Below are 19,545 nucleotides of genomic sequence, written 5' to 3'. Positions count from 1 at the left end.
TACTACTACACTACAATTGATTCAAGAAATGTACTGCTGGCATTTAAACAAGACGTATTTTTTGTGTTTCGAGGTGACGCACTACACTGCAATCCTGGTAACCTCTAATGTAACTTCGGAACGGCAGTAACCTATGGCATAAAGGTTACAGTAGAGCCAATTTGATATTTTCTTTATCCCTGTCGAGTGTATCGGTTACAAGCGGGATGTTGAAACTGGTTTAAACAAAAAGCGGGGGCTTTAAGATACGTTCCTATTTGCGAATGTTGCGCGAGGTGTGCGATGTCGGGCAGCAACTAACAAGCTGTTGTTGTGCGGGAGTACGGCTCGTTGCTCACGGACTGATTGTGCTTGCCGCGTAATGGCCATAGCTAGGAAGCTGGTTAGCCAAACATGGCGGCAGCGTTGGCTGACGAGGTGCATTTATGGAAAATATAGCGTCTGTTTACTTCCGGCATTGCAATGGCGGCTGACGTCCCTCCGCAAGGCGTCTTCCCATGCGCTTCGGTTCTCAACTGTGCGGAAGTCGATCCTCGATCACCGCTGCCAAACAGATGCTCACGGGAAAAGCCGGTCTTCGCTTGCGCACCGACGCTTTATTTGTCTGTTCGAGCGTGTGCATGTAGTACAAGTGTTAATTGGCGTATTCATGGGGCAAACAGACTGGATCCCTTCAGAAGGCAAGCGTGGAAAGGGGCGGCAGAAAGTTCCGCGGGCAGACGGGATAAAGAAGTTTGCGGGAATAAATTGGCCCCTGTTAGCACAGGACCGGGTTAATTGGACATCCATGGGAGAGGGCTCTGCCCTGCAGTGGGCGCAGATAGGCTGGTAGTGGTACTGGTGCTGGTGATGATGATGATGATGTAAAAGTGTGCGCGCGTCTGCGAAATTACGGGGAGAATTTGTTGCTGATTGTTAGAGGAAATGAAGGGGTAGGCTTGCCGCGTGAGTGGCGTAAATGGCAGCTCAATGTTTGCCAGTACCACCAAACTTCGTTTGTGATCAGTTCTCTTCCCTTGCGACGTCTGCTTGAACGCTCGGTTTGTGAAGTTAAACCCACATTTTACCTGAGGACCATGGAAGAAAGAAAGCTTAGGAGAGGCCCTGACGTCACGTTTGTGAAGCCACACCCGCCATGTCGATGAGCCCATTGGTGACCGGCAAAAAGCGCGAAGGCTTATGGGTACGTCCTCTGCTACCGCCACTTCCGGTTCGAGATCTCATCTGGCCTCCGATACGCCGGTGACTTCCAGGCGCGTGTGTGCGTGTTGTTTATATGTCACAGAGTGCTTTCCTTTCAGTGAAGCCCCTATTAGGGTTCATCGTTGTTATTCATTGAATGTGCTATGCATGCGCGTTTTTGTTCGGTTGAAACAGATAAACAACGAGCACACGCGCACTTCAAAGCCGTCGGCGTACGGGAGGACAGGAGAGCTCTCTAACCGGAAGTGGAAGGGCTCCGCGGGAGCAGGCAATGTACCCATGAGACTTTGCGCTTTTTACCGGTCACCTTTTCCACTCTCCTCTGCTGTTTCCGGTTTGATTTGGCCAACATTGCGGCGCCCTGCCCACCCGCTTCGCAGAGAAAACAGCTTCGTCGTTAATTCCTCGGTGCGATGTCATGTTCTAAACTGTTGATTTCGCCTTCAATTTGCCCAGTCTAACCCTCACCCTAAGTTTCAATCGAAAAACGGCCTTCGTTTTTTAGATAGAAGGCCGATTTTTCAGTTCTTAAGCCTGGCGAAGTAGCTATTGTCGTCTTCATAGCAACAGACTCGCGGGATCACGAGTGGCTACTGCAATGTCGGTTCGTAGATGGCGCTAGGCATCCAGGCACCCTACGCGCGCGTGCGTCGCGTACGAGTTGCAAACTAACTACATGCGCGTGGATTACGTACGCTTTTCACGTCTCCGTACGTGAACTCTGTACACTCGTGAAACTAAAACTGTCTAATCTCACTTCACGTGAATAAGTGGCTGCAGTGGTTTGCAAGATGCCTCACTGTTGCGTGCCCGGTTGCCGGTCGCACTCGCGGTTGCGCCTGTTGGGCATCAGTTTTCACCGGCAAGGATATTCGCCCATGCGCTATTTGTCGAGCTAAACGGAAGCACTACTTGTCTGCCTCACTTTGCCTTGTGTTCGTTGAGAATAGATTTCCAACTGAAGCAAATCGCCTCATCAAGTGGGTCGACGCTGCCGAAGCTGCCAACGCGCACCGTTTCACCCGCAGGCCGATAAGAATGGAAAACCACTGTGCGAATCGACGAGATATCGCCACAAGATAACGGCAACTGTGCTCACTGACCACACCAATTATTAACCATCGGATGTTTCCTTCGAAGGAAACGTTGCCTTCGAAGCACCACAAAGGAAATGGCAGTAGAAGAAACGCTGCGAAATGAGCTGTAGTGCAAAGATTGCAGACGACAACGCCGCCATAGCGGCTGCCGCACTTTGTTGCCAACGTAGCGAGGAAGCCACAGTCAAAGCGCCGTAAAAAATTGTCCGTGGCATTTTGCCAGGTTTAGCCGCCGCAGCCGTAAGCAACTAAGCAACACTGTCTATGGGCTGAAGAAAAATGACGTCACTTCCTTCACACTTTTCGCAATGCATTGGGATGCTAGGGCCTCTCCTGAGTATCCTTTCCTACATGCTGAGAACCCACACGGCCAATTTTGCGGGAAATTCATGAAGCATTTCTTGCGAAGCCTGTTTCGGGAAGACTACCGTAATTTTCAGTTTTTAACTCACTTCTTCAAAGGTTATTGGGCAGTAGAGGGAGGAGGACACTTAGGCATGCCACAAACCGGCCTTAGGCCTAACGCAACCCTTTGAGATCTAAACTAGTGTGCTGGCACCCGTGGCTCGAAGTAAAATAAGTATAGCGTTGCTTGGCATGTCATAACGCTACACTTCAAGGTTACCAAACGTCAGGCGTAATTATATGACGTTAGGCCTAACGTCACACCTTGAGGCGCAAAGTCGTCAACTGGTACCACCGAAAGTCTACAAATTGTACGCTAAGAGAAATAGCTAGACAGAGAGAGAGTTAGAGAGATAGAGAGAGGGGGAGAGAGAGAGAAAGAAAGAGAGAGACAGAAAGGGAGATAGAGAGAGGGAGAGAGAGAGAAAGAAAGAGACAGAGGGAGATAGCGAGCTAGAGGTAGAGAGAGAGAGAGAGAAAAGAAAAAGAGAAGGAGGGAGATAGGGGAAAGGGAGAGAGGGAAAAATAACACTTATTTAAAAAGCTCCTGCGGCTGCCCACACGGCCGCAGCGACGTGGAGGCCTCGGTAGGTGTCTAGCACCTGGTCCGTGACCTCGGAGCGCCAAAGCCAGCGGGCACCGGTTGACGTAGTGAGCCGAAGAAATAAATACTGCGCGAAAGACGTGTACGAAGAGAAGGGGGAGGCAGAAGGAGCGAAACTTCCAACTTTATTTTGCATGAAACGACAAACCACATTATATACAGTTCCGCGGACGATCCGGTCGCTCTCGCGAGCGAGCAAAGCACTCGCGAGCGCATCCATGCTTCCATGAAGCATCCATGCGAGCCCGAGTGATGCTTCTTACCAGTATTACCAGTACCACACGTTTCACGCAGTATTTATTTCTTCGTGTGTCAAGAATCAACTATCCAGCAACCAAGTCTTATTATGACGCCCTAAGACCTCAACCCAAAACTTTAAGCCTAGCGGTACAATACCCGGTTGCTGTTAGTGCAGCAAAGTGACACATGGCCACAAGATACAAAATAGACGCAGTGGCGCATTCAACAGCGCCTGGTGAGCCTGGTGCATGTTGGTGCAAGTGGCAAGCAACCAATGAAGGAATACTGTGAGCGAAAGCACTAAGAGGGGGGGGGGGGGGGGACCATAATATTCTGAATCTTGTGGGCGTAGCTTATAAGTTCTACCTAACCGTTACAAACACAAAAGGCAAACATTACTATCTCCGGGCCATTGAACAACGTTTGATAACCAGGAGTGTGAGCTGCTTTCGCGATGATATTCCCCGGTTGGCCCTGAAAACCCTTCTGCAATTTATGTGTTGCTCTTGTTTATTGCTTTACACTTATAAGAAACCGATTTTCATACTGTTATGCCAATTGGTTTAGTAGAGCCGGAAGGACACTAACATTAACCCTAACCAAGACGGTGTTTTATTTTCGGTCAGACGCCTTTCTTGCCAGTAAAGTAAAAACGGTATAGGCGTATTTTTAACGAACATGCAATGTATAGGCTACACTACACAGATGGCAACCAGTAATTTTTTTTCTCTAGCGCGCCGCTTGCTTTGCAGGTTGTGGCGTTTTGGTTTCCCCGAAAGTGAACCAGACACTTAGTTAACCTAAATTTGTTCATTGAAATAGCTGATAACGTCATGTGGGCAAATTGTTCTTCTAAATTTTGACCACCTGGTAATCTTTAACGTGCGCCGAAATCTCCTAAGATGGGCGTTTTCGCTTTTCGCCTCCATCTGAAGAGCAGTCACCGCGGTTGTAATCGACCCCTCTTCCTTGGGCTCGCAAGCACAACGCTTTATAGCCACTTACCCACCGCGGTAAGTCATAGGGTGCTCATACTAAAAAAACATTCCTTGAATATAATGTCCTCCCTGTTCACTACATTTACAACATAAATACTGTAAGTGATAAAGACATTTTAATCGTAAATTTTAAGAGTATCCCAACTTGTGTAATTTCACATGTGACCCAAAATGAATTTCGAGGACCGGGATTCGGTTGGTTCTCTTTTGAAGGGCAAACCATGGTCAGATTGCTGTGTTGCTGACCGGTGAAACCACCTTAATGATGATAACGCAACGATAAACACACTATGTAAGTATGATTTGAAGAAATTTCTACTTGTGAGGGTACGGAATGTTTATCTTGAGCCAGCTATTGCATATAGCCGCTGTTTGTGTTATAGGTTGTTGATATTTAAATGGCAATACTCGTCGTTCGTTTTTGTCTCTTTGTCCTACTTGTACGCAAGATCGATTCTGTTCACAGGATAAGGTTATCAGGAAGACGTAAAGCTGCAGTTGATTTTGAAGTTTAAGTATAAGGCAGCCAAACGAATAAAACCAGAAACGAACGAAACAGCTGAATATCTTGGTAGAAAAGTGGAACGCAAATTATCTGTAGAGAATCGGGCTACTTCGGTGCCAACTATGGTCTTAAAGAGCGGGTGACTTCTGGACGCAGTGTTCACAACATGACGACGCGTATCTAGTTGGTAGGAAACAAACAGTTATGCACGTTTTATTACATATAGATAGCACTCAAGATAGTGTATATAAGACGGTAAATCATACATTTTAATTAAAAAAGTTGTTAAGAAAGGCGTATGCTAGGTAGAGCAATTAAGGAAAGAATGAGTGAAACTCGTGGTGAAGAAAAGGGAATAACGTCGTCTGCCAGTTCATGAAAGTCCCAAAAATTTCTGAAAAAGGAAGCTTGACATACACCTGAAATGGCGCCGTCCGTTCACAACCGAAATCTACTGTATACATGTAGCCGAACGGCTGCATTTTATGCCTAGCTATCATTGGTAGCCAGATGGCTGAATTTCAAGGGAATATTTTCCTGTGGCGCGCTTTCAGAGTGACATAAACCCACACTAACTGCTGATGAAGCCCTGCTAGAGGCCCCACAAACGGGGGTTGCCCTCAATGTACCTTTCTTATTAGACCGCGTGAAGATTGGCCACATGCCATCGAAAAGGAAAGCGAAAGATCATTGCCATCAACAGCACCCTTGTTCCTTTCCAGATTCCCCGACATGACAGATGTGTAGGTATAGATTCCCCATTGTGGCCGAACGAATGTTTTTGACTGCTTTTGCGTATTCGAACCGGAATGGAAACTGCCGCCATCTCGTGCTATCGTGCGTCCTACTTGTACACCTGAGTTTAATTCACCTTGGAACGCAATGCTGAATATATATATATAGAAAAACTGCTACCTATATCCCGGCAAGGCTGAATATATGCTTTGAATAAAAATTTGTATAATAAATGAAGGGTTTAGAAGACCAGTCGGGGCAATAAATAAGGTATTGCTCCGAATATTGTGTGGGAAGGCGCGTTTGAAAGCGACTCCTAGCGAAATTGTTCTCGACAATGCGCTTATTTGCGCATTGTCAAGAATATTAACGTTGCTCTGCTCTTGAAATTAAAAAGGCACTATAGGTGACTGGAGTTCCGTTAAGCTAATTCAACCTTTCTTCGTTTTCTTTAGTTGAAAGTACGCGTGGGCATCACAAACCCCGTGATTTCTTATGAAAAATAGGTTCATTATGTGGTCTTGGAATTCGGGGAGAAATCATGACCAATTCTCGTTACACATGGTTGTGGCGTAAAATTCTGGTATAATCGCGTTTTGCCAAAGACGAACAACGCTGACGGTACATTACGGATGGGAGCGTTCGGGAACGTCGACACGAAACGCGGACAGCCTGCCAGCACAACTGACGCGGTTAAAGGAATTGAAAGGCCACCCTCCCGCGATTGTGGGTGGTCTAGCGACACCATCGCGGTTAATGAAAGAGCGAACTGGAGTTTTGATTTCTTTTCGTTTCTTTCAGGCGGTGGCTGTTTTGTTGTTGTTCTTGTTTATCTGGCGATAACCTCGCTCAGTTACACGTTCGGCCTCGCCGGGCTGTTCCTTTGTAAGTGCAACAAGTGGTGGCGCGCGTATACGACGGCAGTGCACCGCCGCTCTCTGCTTCCCTGTCGTACAGCGCTTCTCTGTTAAGCTGTTATTTTGAGGTCTCGCCGATTCTCTGCGTTTGGAGCAAACGTCGCCTCCAATCCAATGCGATCCAGTTGCTTCCGATCGTATTACAGTACCGTACGATCCAACGCAATTACAATCTTCTCATCCCCTCTTACGCAGGCCGTTTCCTTTGCCCCCTCTTCCCTCTCACCCATCACTTGCTATCTTTCCCTTCCTTTCTCATGCCCTAATGCCAGATGAAGATGAGTGAAGATTAGCCGCCGAAGAAAGTAAAGTTGAGCTCACGACAAAAGAAAAATTACCATTCCTTTCCCAAGAAAGTTGACAGAAACGAGAAAGATTTCTAACATCAAAACAGCGTCGAAACCTTCGCTAAAAGTGCGTCCGATTGAACGTCAATCCTTCAAAGACCCAAATCACAAACAAAGAACTAATTCATGCGAGAATGTTTTGCGCATTAAGTAAACGCATCTACGAATGATTTAATTTTATACCATGCTGAATACGCCCGTTCTCGTCCGATCACCGAAGATAAGCAGCATTGGGCTCGGTCAGTAGTTGGTAGGGAGATTGTATACCGATATGTCGTTTTTGAGACAAAGGTATAGTATTGGACTCCTCCTTCATGATTGATGCGGGTATTGTCTTATCCGGAACTGTTCCTTTTTCGCTATTTTCAATAACCGTTTTGACACAACAGAATCCCGGTTTCGCACACGCGCTGTTTGTCCAGAGATCTTATTCGAGCTTTTTTGGTCGACCGACCTGTCTACGCGGAAATGCATTAGTTTTTTGACAGGACGCCATCTGTCCCACAACAAAACTTTCGTTTCAAAACACAGATTACCACGTTGCTCAGCGTAAATTCTGACCTGAACCGAGACGAGAACCTGGAGGCCCAAATTGCGTAGCAGGAGACTGGCACTCTTCCAGACGTCCGTGAGAGTCTTGGTGTCCCGCTGGAAGGGCCAACCGCGCAGGCCAAGATCCCCCATGAAGTCCAGCAGCGCCGACCTGTGGTTGTCAGTGAAGGGCTTGTGGACGCATGCACTGACGAGGGACTGCGCTTTGATGAGCTTGTTGCTCAGTTTCTTCTGCGAGGTGAGCGCATTGTAGATGTCCTCCTCGACCCGGCGCACTCGCAGCGAGTCGACCGATGAAGCCGGGTCTGGGTGTAGGCTCTTCCAGTGGTTACACACAAATTTGTAAAAGTCGTCACATGGTGACACGCTCCAGTCCAGGTAGCTTGTTAGGTACACTGACTCCCGCTCACACACCCTTGTCTCGCAGAATCGCGCGTTGTTCCCGCTCAGCGTGACCTTGGCTCGAGGCCGCCGTTTAGGGCCGGTCACGCTGGCTCGCCTGGATGCTTTCAATGGCTTGCCCTTGTCGGCCTTATTTACATTCGCGCCAGCGCCGCGATCACTAACAGCACGGGTGTTTTGCCGTGAGACCAGTTTCAATCTAATCTGTGTGGCTTTGCTTTGTTCTTTAGGCTTTATCGTGACGCCCGACGACAGGTGCGGTGCCTCGCTTCCCGCCTCGTATATGCGCTTACCCTCCCATACGGCTATCTTCTTGCGGCGCTGCACCTTCCTTGTAGTCGGCTTCTCCTGGACGCTTTCGTCACTCACCACGGGCTCCTGCACACCATCGTCTAGGTTGACCGCGGGGTCCTCCGCGTTATTTACAAACACCTTCGGACGCGGGGCCTCTGCTATTTCAACTGCGTCGTCGATCGTGCTCTTCGTACTTCTGGGAGTTAGTCTGCCGTCTGCATGAAACACGATCGGGGCGCCGCCCTGGTCGCCACTAAATGACCCCGCCTCACTGCCCTCAGCCGAGTACTTCGGCGCCAGCTCGCCGTGCGAGTAGAAGAATGTGGCCAATCCGAACGCGGAAGCTGTGGCGAAGGTTATCCCAGTGAACACCATAAGGACCCAAAAAGGACGCTTGCGGTTCTTCAACGAGCGTCGCTTCACCGAGCCGCCATAGTTTCTTTTGGTAGTGCTCCTCGCTAGGTCTTCTACCACGCTGTCGAAGCCAGAATCCGAAGGCAGGCTGCCGAGGACCGTCTCGGGGACACTTTCCGTTTTGTGGGCCAACTCGCTGTCCTCCCACTCAGCCCCAGTGTTGCGGCTTACGTCCTCGCCCCCGGGGTAGCGGGTCTGCACCGAGTCTGAGGATGAAGCCGCGGAGAACTCGCCCGTTGCGACGCTCTGGTACCTGGTGGCTCCACCCGGATCGTACTGCACTGTCGTCCGATCGGTGTAGCCGGCGGCTGCGTTGGTGTAGGGCCGAAACGGCATCACATCGCGATTGAGCAAGTTGCGGATGTACTGGAACTTGTGCGCCTCTGTGACCACATTGGACGACTGGCGTGACAGGTCCTCCTCGGTGTTCCCCGAGGGATCTGTGCTGCGCCCGTGCCGCTCGTGACTGCTGACTGGCGTTGGCGTGCCGACCGTGCGGCTCGTCGACTCCGCCGCCTCAGAGATTGTGTCGGTGCTCTCGCGGAGTGCGGAGTGCCGCCGGTTCTGGTCGTCATTTCTGGACCACCACAGCATCTGAGCGGCGTGGCTGAGCTCCCGAAGCGACGCACCAACCCAGGGCGTCTATTTGCAGCGAGGAAAAGAAGTGGCAGGCTTGGTCACGGCGGTTCCAACATGGTTGGGCGACGAGCTCGCTGCTGCTATTATAGACGAGCCTAGGGCACGGCCGGCAAAGCAGCTTTTTGCCTCTTCTTCTTTTACCTTTGGGCCACATATCTCATTTCTGAATCTTAAAGATCTCTACACCCGGTGCGTCCATATGATCTAAAAAACAGTAATCCTACGCTGTATTTGTGTTGTGTTTGAAAATTTACGCACTTATTCTTTGTCCACGCGTTTCTTTATTTTGGGACAATTTTGCTCCATGAAACTCCGAAGCTGTGACCATTTCACTCTATTGAGACGAGAAATAACGAAGCAGCAAAATAACGAAATGAAGGAAAGAAAATACGGGATGTTTTGATAGCCACAATCAATTAGAAGGCCCAATATACACTTGAGAGTTCCAAATGCGGTTCAATTTCCGAAACTCCGTCTTCAGAAATGAGGCATGACGCAGTGGTATAATGGGTTAATGGGTGTGCCAAGGTATGGTACACATGGGCTATTGCATACCTCCTTTCTCTCTGTCGTACCTGTTGCAAGGCCAAGGATCAAACAATGCAACTTTGCACACATAGTCCATGCAAATACAGTCCGCCTACCAGCACGATTCCAAAGCTGGCCAAGTGAAAATTTACCAGAATAAGGCAACAAATATAGGGAGGGATAGAATTGACTGTTTTTCTTACGGTATCGTGGTTAGGTATGTTAAACGGAGTTCTTTGTTGCCGCACTAGAAAGTACATAGTCATCGTTTTTCACCTGATTCGGCTGCCACTCATCATCAGCATCATCATCACCTTACAATTTTCTTACGTCCGTTTAATGACGGCATCATCATCAGGATCTTCCAGCATAGTGGGCATGTGGTATTCCCAAGGACGAGGTTATTTGGATTCATTGGCTCTGGGAATTGGAAAATGTGGAAGGTTGAAAGTTCTTGTAAGTTGCACGCAGAACCAGTATTCAACTGGCCCTCATCGTCCGCTGTAAATATAAATGCTTCTAGCCCTCTAATAATGTTCTTTCCCCCGTTGTACCTGCTGCATAGTTGGTGGTACTCGGGGTGTGTAAGTTGGATTACTACATATTGTTTGAACCCTGCCTAAATAATTCGCAGATTCCCATGTGTTCTGTTTGAATGGTGACACAAAAGGACCACGCAGCACTTTTCTCAACTTTTCTCTAAAAAAAGACTTTCAACCCGCGGCGGTGGGTAAATGGCTAAGGCGTTGTGCTGCTGAGCACAAGGTCGCGGGTTCGATTCCCGGCCGTGGCGGCCGCTTTTCTAATGGAGGCGAGAAGCAAAAACCCCCGTGTGTTCGACATTTCGGCGCACCTTAAAGATCCCCAGGTGGTCGAAATGAATCCGGAGGCCGCACTACGGCGTGCCGCATCGCCTGCGTTGCGTCGGCCGGTTAAACCCTACAATCAATCAATCAATCAATCAATCAATCAATCAATCAATCAATCAATCAATCAATCAATCAATCAATCAATCAATCAATCAATCAATCAATCAATCAATCAATCAATCAATCAATCAATCAATCAATCAATCAATCAATCAAACCCTACAATCAATCAATCAATCAATCAATCAATCAATCAATCAATCAATCAATCAATCAATCAATCAATCAATCAATCAAAAAGGCTTTCAGAACGTAGTCAACAAACACACCCAGCACTTAGAATGAAGGGTTACAAACTACCTTTGAAACTCTTTGTGCACCTCCGCCAAGCCCGCCACTGTCGGAGGACCGTGGGACACCCCCTTCCTCCGAGGACTCATAACTCCGCGGCTCGGACTTGAGCGGCAGAATAAGGATTGATCTGTCTCTCTCTCTCTCTCAGAGCCACAAATTGCTGCGCTTGACTCATCAGACGACTTAGAAACGTGCTCAAAAATGTTTCTCTCTTGCCAGGCCAGGGCACCCAGGAATAAAGACGCCCACCCCCTAGCGGGCGGGTGCCCTAGAGCATCACCAACGCTCGTCAAATAAACATTTATTCCTCCTCTTTCCCAGTGATGGCGTTCTTCGAGCGCTTGAATTGACGTCATTAGAGCGACCCGCCGCGGTGGCTCAGTGGCTAAGGGGTTGCGCTGCTGAGCACGAGGTCGCGGGTTCGATTCCTGGCCGCGGCGGCCGCTTTTCTGATGGAAGCGAGAGGCAAAAATGCCCATGTGTACGAGATTTCGGCGCACGTTAAAGATCCCCAGGTGGTCAGAATTAATCCGGAGCCCTCCCCTACGGCACGCCTCTTCGCCTGCGTTGCGTCGGGGCGTTAGATCCGACAATCAATCAACGTCATTAGAGCGATGTAGCGGCTATTGGCCGGCTTCCTCTCAGTTGCAGAAAGTTTTGGTAGCCACGCAAAAGAAAAAAAAAAAAAGATCGCCACAAAAGCAAAGGGCAAACGGAAGGCGGATCTGAGGCGAAGAGAAAATGGCGCAGTGCCGCTCCGTTCGGCCTATAACTAAAATTTCCCCGGGGCTCCCAGACCAGAAGGAAAGAGTGCAAGCGTTTATCAAAAGTTTTGCAGAGTCCGTTTAATAAGAAAACGTACTGGTAACCGTTGACTCGCGCAGCCAAGGCGACGAAAGAGGATTAACCTGGACAGGGAAGGAGAGAGGGAGAGAGAGGTAGGAGGAGGCAGAGGTAGGAGGAGGCAGAGGAGGAGGAAGATGAGGAGCAGGAGGAGGAGGGGGAGGAGAGGAGGAGGAGAGGAGGATGCCTAATGAACATCTACCTTTAGAAATACGGAAGTTTTTGGAGGCGTTCAATCGCCCTGCGGACGTCCTCAGTCCAGGAGGAGGAGAAAAGAACGCATTAAAATAAACTAAGTTGCCACAGTTTAGAAGTGCGCGCCGCCGAAGCAGCAGCTCTGAGCTGTCGCCGAGAGAAGAATCTGCAGTTCGCGCTGCGCTCAAATTTCGCATTATGGAGCATCGTACTCGTCAGGCAGTTTTTTTTTTTTTGCTCTGTTTTGAAAACTTCATGTCAAGGCGTGTTTTATCGTTCGAGTGAGATGGTGTAAGGATGCTGACGTTTCAGCGTTATGGGAGAGAGCCTGAGGACATTACTCTGCCCGTTTGAGTTGTCATGCTTTCGCACCCCACAGCAGCGTTGCCAGGTTGGAAAAGAGGCTGAAAGACCAGCCCCTGGTTGAAATTTCACCAGATTTCACCAGAACTAAAATACTTCCGTTATACGCATTTACTGTATCATTGTATCATTTCGGCGCATGCAGTTAGCCAAAACATAGACATGAATATGGTGTTTTTGTTGCTTATAGCAAGCCTTCATATCAGGGAGGGGGTGAACTCTATAATTAAAAAAAAACGGAGGTTGAGAATAATTACCTCTCTCAATAAATTAGAGAAACAGGTTTGAGGAAAGTAAAATAACAGTTATTATTCCTATCCGTCGCAGTGCCTGTTTATGGAGCACTTGCTCCATTTTCTACGGGCATGATCGCACGGAAAGTTGCCAGGCTCGTTGTGCTTGTCGCCTATGTTTACATTCAATAAAGACCTGCTGCAACGTATATTTCTCTCAAATTCTTATGTGAGCATTTAACATTTGGCTAGATATTGTACAATAAGCATGTCATACAAAGCGTTTGTAGCTCTCAAAAATTAGTGAAGAATTTATTAGGGAAGGAATGCTAGTGGTACGCCATGCATAAAATATTTCCGAGGATGTTATTCACTGTGGTTTGTTGTAAATACAATGCGTCACACTGGAGTATTCATTGCTTTCAAACAGTGGGGACAACCCAAAATACTTATCGGGCACAACAGAATACCGCATGCAGTCCAATAATGCGAGTGGCTTTTGGTGCTTAGGATCGTAAAAAGCTCCAATTCAGAGAAAGAAAACCATGGTTTAAAGAAATCACAGAATTTCTTCACCTTTTTTTACCAGATATTGTCTGCTGTAGCCGTACGGACACCTAAACACCAGCAACCCCAAAATTTCACCAGATTTTCACAATCTAGTGCCGTATTTCACTATCTGGCAACGCTGCCCCAGAGTGCTGTATCGTTGCTTTTCTCATCTCCAAGTGGATTAATCAGTTTAAGTTTCACCCCTGCTCTTCGTCTAGGAACTGAGGTAACTTTCCGGCAAGCCGCTCGCGAGTCCCCCTACCTCGACAAGCTAGGCGGTACTTGGGCGCGTCGGTCTTAACTCTCAAAGTGTAACGTTATGCTAAAGTGCGTAAACTACTGCGAATACTCAGCATTTGCTGTTGCTTGTCTAGCAAATGTTACGTTCAAAGTAGTGATAAAAAAGGCGGGAGACGCAAACGTAGGAGCATGATTGTTATGATGAGAAGAAACGGCGGACAAGAGGTATTGTGTTCTGATTTATAAGCCCGGCCGCACATTCACAAATTGTTTCTTTCACTTGAAACGCGTGTTTTTTGGGCACATTTGGGACTTGTAAATAAAATTTAGCGCGGTTTCGTTTCCTTTAGCAGAATTGCAGACCTTGGTCTGTGGGTTTCAGTAGTATGGTCACTTTTATGTCGGTTTTGGCTACGTTTCCTGAATATTTTTCTACATGAGCGTCATTTTATTCGTGGTTAGGTGGATTTTAGTGCACAATATTCCTTTACGTTGAATGAATTAGTTCGTTTAGGTCGGTTTCAATTGTCACGTAGCTAGCTGAGCGAAGACTACCGTGGTACGCACAGGCGCATATTTTTTTAACACGAAGGTGTGTTATTCCCGGACACACAAAGATTTCACATACGTCATATCCGTAACGGAAATGACGCCAGTACAACGAACCAATAGGCCTGTAAAGGGTGCACCCCTGCACACAGGGTCTTCCTGCGGGGAAGCAACCCTTAGTACTAAGGAGTACCTTATACTTAGGGTTGTTCGTTTTCGGGTTTGATATTTTAACGCGAAAGTGTTTTATGCCGGGATACACCAAGACTTCACTGACATCATATCCGTCACGGAAATGACGCCAGCACACCTTTGCCGAAGCGACCCGCCAGCAGGACGTCGCTCGACAAGAACACCGACAAAGCAGCCGCCGGGCCGCAAACCATGCTCAGCTGCAGATTTCTCTACAGATTTCACTTTCGTGTTTTACGGATTCCTATGTCAGAGGAATCAACCACAGCTTCCTTCCTTAATTGGGATTGTTTTGCCCGTAATAGGTTGGTGTTGCCGTTATTATTGCACTTCCAATGGTTTTATCTCCGTAGTTAGGTAGGGCTCTCATGTGGCCAGCTCGTGCTGAGTGAAGAGCCGGACTGGATCCCCAAGATGTGGCCCAGCGTCGCCTCAGCGGCAGGGGCTGTACAGAAAGGACATGTTTCTAAGAGGTCCTAAGCGCCGGGCCCAAAGCTGCGTCCACGCGCATTCTCTGAAGCACCACTTCTTCGCGACGGGGACTCACCAGTTAAAGGGGCACTGAAAGGATTTGTAAACATTGCGGGATTACTAGCGCAAATTTTAGTCTGGAGTCTCTAGGTCATGTTTCACCACTCTCACTACGTTTACGCGACTTTATTCAGTAGAACAATGAACTCAAAAATGCTGTCCTCCTCTCTGCATCCTCCTTGCCGATTTCCTATGACGTTTCGTATGGCGCAAAAACAAGATGGCTTGGCTTGACTGCGCTACTGCGCGGCTCGCCGACCTTTTGACCGAACCAGTCGGCCCAGGGTTTTGTTGGCCGGCCGCCGGCGGGTCGTCGCAATTCGTTCGCTCACTTTAGGTTAAACCACGAACATTTGTGCCTGCAAGAATGTGCCTTTAGTTTGTTAGTCTGTACACTGTATCATTCTCTAAGTCCAAGTCGCTCGGCACAAGCGCCCATGCGACGCTTCAATGACTTGTAGGCTAGCAGAAAAATGTAAGGCCAGTTGAAGGCGGGAGAAGGGCCAGCGAGGTTAATATAAGTGCTGAGAAAATAATATCAACCGAAAATTTTATCATACAGCCTAAAACGGGCTGCGGGAAACACTTTTTCACTGGGTGAACTAGCACAGCTGTCCACACATCTGCGAATGCTTTTCCGTCTAAGGCTAGCAGTCGCTAGACATAAAATACTGTGGGAATTTGGGGCACGCTTACTACACGAGCGATACATAAGAAATAGTCATCTAAGCTGCCTGAAATGCTGAAACTAAATAAAAAGGTAAACTGGCTATACATTACATACTCTATACTTCCTCCTCTGACTTCGCTAGCTTATGGCCGAGTGTTCGGGAGTACTAGGCATATTGTTTGGCAAGTCGGTAATTGGAATCCCGAATGGCAGTTTTTTTTAATTTGATGTATTTGTTTTGGGGCAATTTGTTTATACTGAATTCACCATTTTCCAGGTAACGTTCATTACTCCATGGGCGAGTTCGCACTACGCCTTCATACTGACACTGACGCGATGGCGAGTTCTCGTTGGTGTGGTATTGCCATAAACACCGGCCACTCGCGGTCGCAGTCCCGAATAAGCCGACCCCTGGCCTGGTGCGAACACGCCTCTTACGATACGCGCAGAAGTCAGGCATGCACCAAAGATGGGGTAAAAGCCCACCGCATTTGAGCGTCTGCGGTGACGCGGAGGGCGTTCATCCACTGCGTACGCCTCGGCTAGTGATTGTTACGATTCCAAGCTGTGCTGGTAAACTTATCTGACGCATTGTACAGCCGAAAACATAACACAAGCGCGTACGCATATTAGTGAGATATCGAGAATGCCCATCCAACAACAACGTCGGATGCCACGCATGTTGTTTCGCAGAACAGAAACCGAAATTTCTTTGAATGCTAATCTTGAACATCGTCCAATCACGCAGCACATCGTATTGACGTCAGTGCTGGTAGTTCGTGCGGCCGGCGCAAACCGAGCTTGGCAGTTTTTCTTATTTCGGGCTTTATAAAATAAATACCGCCTTATTGCCCGGATAAACGCTGCAAAGTGTGTTTATTTTGCCAGTCTACGCAGTGCAAGCAAAAACAGAAGCGTGGCAAATTCATTTGAGTCGACCTACTACTTTATGACCCACGGGCTTAAAAACTTTCGGACACCAATGCGAATAGTTTTGCAGATCCATGAAAACACTCCAAACGGCCTGGTTGGCTTATATTGAAAATATGTTACTTCTCTACTAAAATAAAGAAATAAAACAACCGCTTGCTCGACAGCTAGCGCCATCTAGTGTAGATACACCAGAATGTGTTTCTTGTTTACTCTTATTCTAAAAGAAACAATCTACGCCGTTAGAAACATTTTCATGTATCCGTACAAAATATTGTATCCCTACACGATGCTTTTTAAGCGCGTGGGTGGTCAATTAGTTAATCCCATAGGAATACGTGATTGGGCGAGTCCCTCTTAAGCCACCAGGAAAGTCTTACCAACGCGGAGGAAGAACGTCACGTTTGGAACTCCGCAGAGACTCCTTGTGAATGAAGAGGGTGTCACACTTGCATAACTGTAGAAGGCCTTTCCCGGCTACAGTAGCGTTTTTTTTCGTTGGCTGGAACGGCGAGTGTCCAATAGCACCGCATCGCTTAGTCTATATCGTTATCATCGCATCCCTCTGCGTTTTTCTCTGTTTCCCTCCATTACTATGCCTGAAGGCCTATTCAATTTTTTTTAGGGCCTTGTCGGGGCTACAATTGCATCATTAGCGTAATGCACTAAGCAGCTCGCTGTATTGTTACTTTTCTAATTAGCATTCTTAAATGGGTCATGGGGACATCAGCGCATGTGTCTAGGAAACGTTCAGAGTTGAAGGACAGAGCGCATTTACTAGGTCCCCTTTACTCCTCTGTAAAACCAACTAACTGTGGTGGCCAATGGAATTCGCTCTTGTCTCCCGTTCCAGAGTTTTTTTGTTTCGTTACGCTGCCTAGCAAAGTTGACCGAAATTTTTCGCTACTCAATTCCTTTACTTTGCAGGAGCTTTCCTGAGAAATATGACACCAATTCGAGCATTTTTAGACTTGTTCTCTGTGTTCTTTGCACCCCCTGTCATTTTGTGCGCCATCTTTTCAGCAGGACAACCCCGGATTTTTGATCAACCGTGTTGACTAATACTCCAGCATGGATAAAAAAGTTCATTGGGCATTTAAGCATGCTTACGTGCTTTGAAAGCGAAATACTGGCGATACTCACAATTGACATCTGAACCGGTGCATTCCATTTTCTTCAGCTTCAGCGCTTTCGTTTCTGTGTCTTTTGGCGCGAGTTTCTTTCACGGGATGTTTACTGCTTGTGAGTGCGTTTCAACACTCGCGTTTTCTCCCCGGTGTGCTGGCGCGAGTTATTTCAACAACCATGCTTGCACATGCCACAGCCGCCCTGGAATCGAGGTTCTGCGCGGCAGGTGGGCAACGGTTCTTCTCACGTGGCATCGCGTTTTGGTGTCACGCGGGGCTCCCCTATTCTGTACCTTTTACGCTTCCACTTCGGAGCTTTGTGAGGTGGGCACATTCTCTACTCAAAGCTCCTGATCCCCGGCCAATCACCCTCGTAGGTATGTGTCACGAAGAACGGAACAACAGCGACAACTTTTGCTTCACCGCTGCGAACGCACGTTGACGGCGCGGTGGTAGCGGCCTTGGGTCCTACTGTGGAGTCCCGGAATCAAATTCCCGTGCAAATGCCACTGTGTTTTTTTATTTATTCTTCCCAGCGGAGGACATTTCTCTACAGGACAGCAAAAACTACGATTGTTCGCAGCATGGGGCTCTTAAGGTTTGACACTTAAAAATTGCGATATCGAAGCTGTCCTCAATACTATCATCATGAATTTCCTTTTGCGCCCTTTTATTCTTCTTTTATAGGTTACTACGACTGGACACATGTCCATCCTCATATTGCCGAGCAAAGAGTATCGAAATGAACACAATTGTATACTCGCCTCAAGCTACTTTTAAAATTAGCATGTTCAAGTACTCATGCAGGGCGCAGTATGCTTCTTAACACACTTTTCTGTGACGCGGGCCGCAACGTGTTTATTATATCCTGAATAAGCCTGCCAGAGGTATGGCTCCAACGTGGTGTAAGGGGTGTATGTTCATGTCACACTCCAGAGGATTTGGGTTCGACTCCCAAACCTAAATTTATTCAATTTTCTCAGGAAACTTATTCTTTCAGTTTGTCTACAAGAGCGTTCACTAGAATTATGTCCTTTGCGCCATGTCAGCCATGTTGTGCGTGATCGCTGGGCCGTGACTACGAATTTTGAACATGCCCGGTTAAATAACGCGTTTTCATTGAATTCAAAATGCGTTTTGCGAATCAAAATTAGTGGAATGAAACTTTCAATGAAATTAACCGCTTCCGGGATTGGCCGGTGGAGGTGCAGGAGGGGCTTTATTCGCGTCCCAACTTTGCAAGGGCCGTTTGTTAGACAGCTGCGGTTGTGAAAGTTACAAACTGACTAAAATGCTTGGTGGATGTTTCAGGTCAGTCGCAGGTACGAGGAAAAGCTGAGGACCACGTACTCCCGCTCCAACAGCGCGGCTGTGAGTATGCCTACAAGAGCGTCGGGCCTTTCAAGTATGAGAATCTTAGACTCCAAGGTCAGTTAGTGGGAACGCGTTTTCTACAACACGATGGGCTTCCTCCCCAAAAGGGGCCAACAATGGAGGCTGCAAGCCTTGGTTTACCATTACTGGAGTACCGCCTTCTATCGAACGTCACAAGCTTCGGTATTGTAACAGCGGTCACGTGGACGTTGACATCGCGATGGTCGTTACACATTGCTATGTACAGAGTTTGGTTATTAATTTGTTCCAACTGACGCTTACGCGACACCTTTGATTTCTTTCAGGAATGTGCCAGCAAGCTAATGCGACAGTCAAGCGTCAAAGGCTAGGCGCCACTCCGCCTTCAAGAAGCTCCTCATTCGTCCAACCGCGATCACTGCCCTGTTGAGTGTCATGAACCTTGAGTTACACAACCAATATTTTTTTCTCTCTGCACTACTCTACACAAAATGATTATTTTAAGAATGGGAAGATAAATATGCAAACACTGCCTTCTAAATATTTCCTCGGGGCATATTTTAACACTTGAGTATAGCATGACTTGCCTGCGACGCTTCATTGTAACGGGGATGTGAAACTGAAGATTCTTAACAACAATAAAGAGGCGTTGGTTCTATAAATT

The 19,545-nt window shown here is 47.7% G+C and overlaps 2 protein-coding genes across 2 annotated transcripts in view; one reads left to right on the top strand and one right to left on the bottom strand.

Moving 5' to 3' along the window:
* LOC144152425 (neprilysin-like) overlaps window positions 1–9,307 on the bottom strand; it is a 42,151-nt gene extending 32,844 nt beyond the window's left edge. Inside the window, exon 1 of the mRNA XM_077683694.1 lies at window positions 7,613–9,307. Coding sequence (XP_077539820.1) covers window positions 7,613–9,307 — 1,695 coding nt within the window. The remainder of the gene's footprint in view (window positions 1–7,612) is intronic.
* The window catches only part of LOC144151836 (uncharacterized), a 114,994-nt gene extending 95,449 nt beyond the window's left edge, over window positions 1–19,545 (top strand). Inside the window, exons 13-14 of the mRNA XM_077683000.1 lie at window positions 18,840–18,899; window positions 19,208–19,545. Of these exons, the coding sequence (XP_077539126.1) occupies window positions 18,840–18,899; window positions 19,208–19,252 (105 nt within the window). The 3' untranslated portion in view covers window positions 19,253–19,545. The remainder of the gene's footprint in view (window positions 1–18,839; window positions 18,900–19,207) is intronic.

This window comes from Haemaphysalis longicornis, unplaced genomic scaffold (assembly GCF_048455015.1).
Source record: "Haemaphysalis longicornis isolate Haplotype H1 unplaced genomic scaffold, Haemaphysalis longicornis Haplotype H1 scaffold_9, whole genome shotgun sequence".
NCBI classification, from domain to species: Eukaryota; Metazoa; Arthropoda; class Arachnida; order Ixodida; family Ixodidae; genus Haemaphysalis; species Haemaphysalis longicornis.
This window is presented reverse-complemented; position numbering and strand designations above follow the sequence as displayed.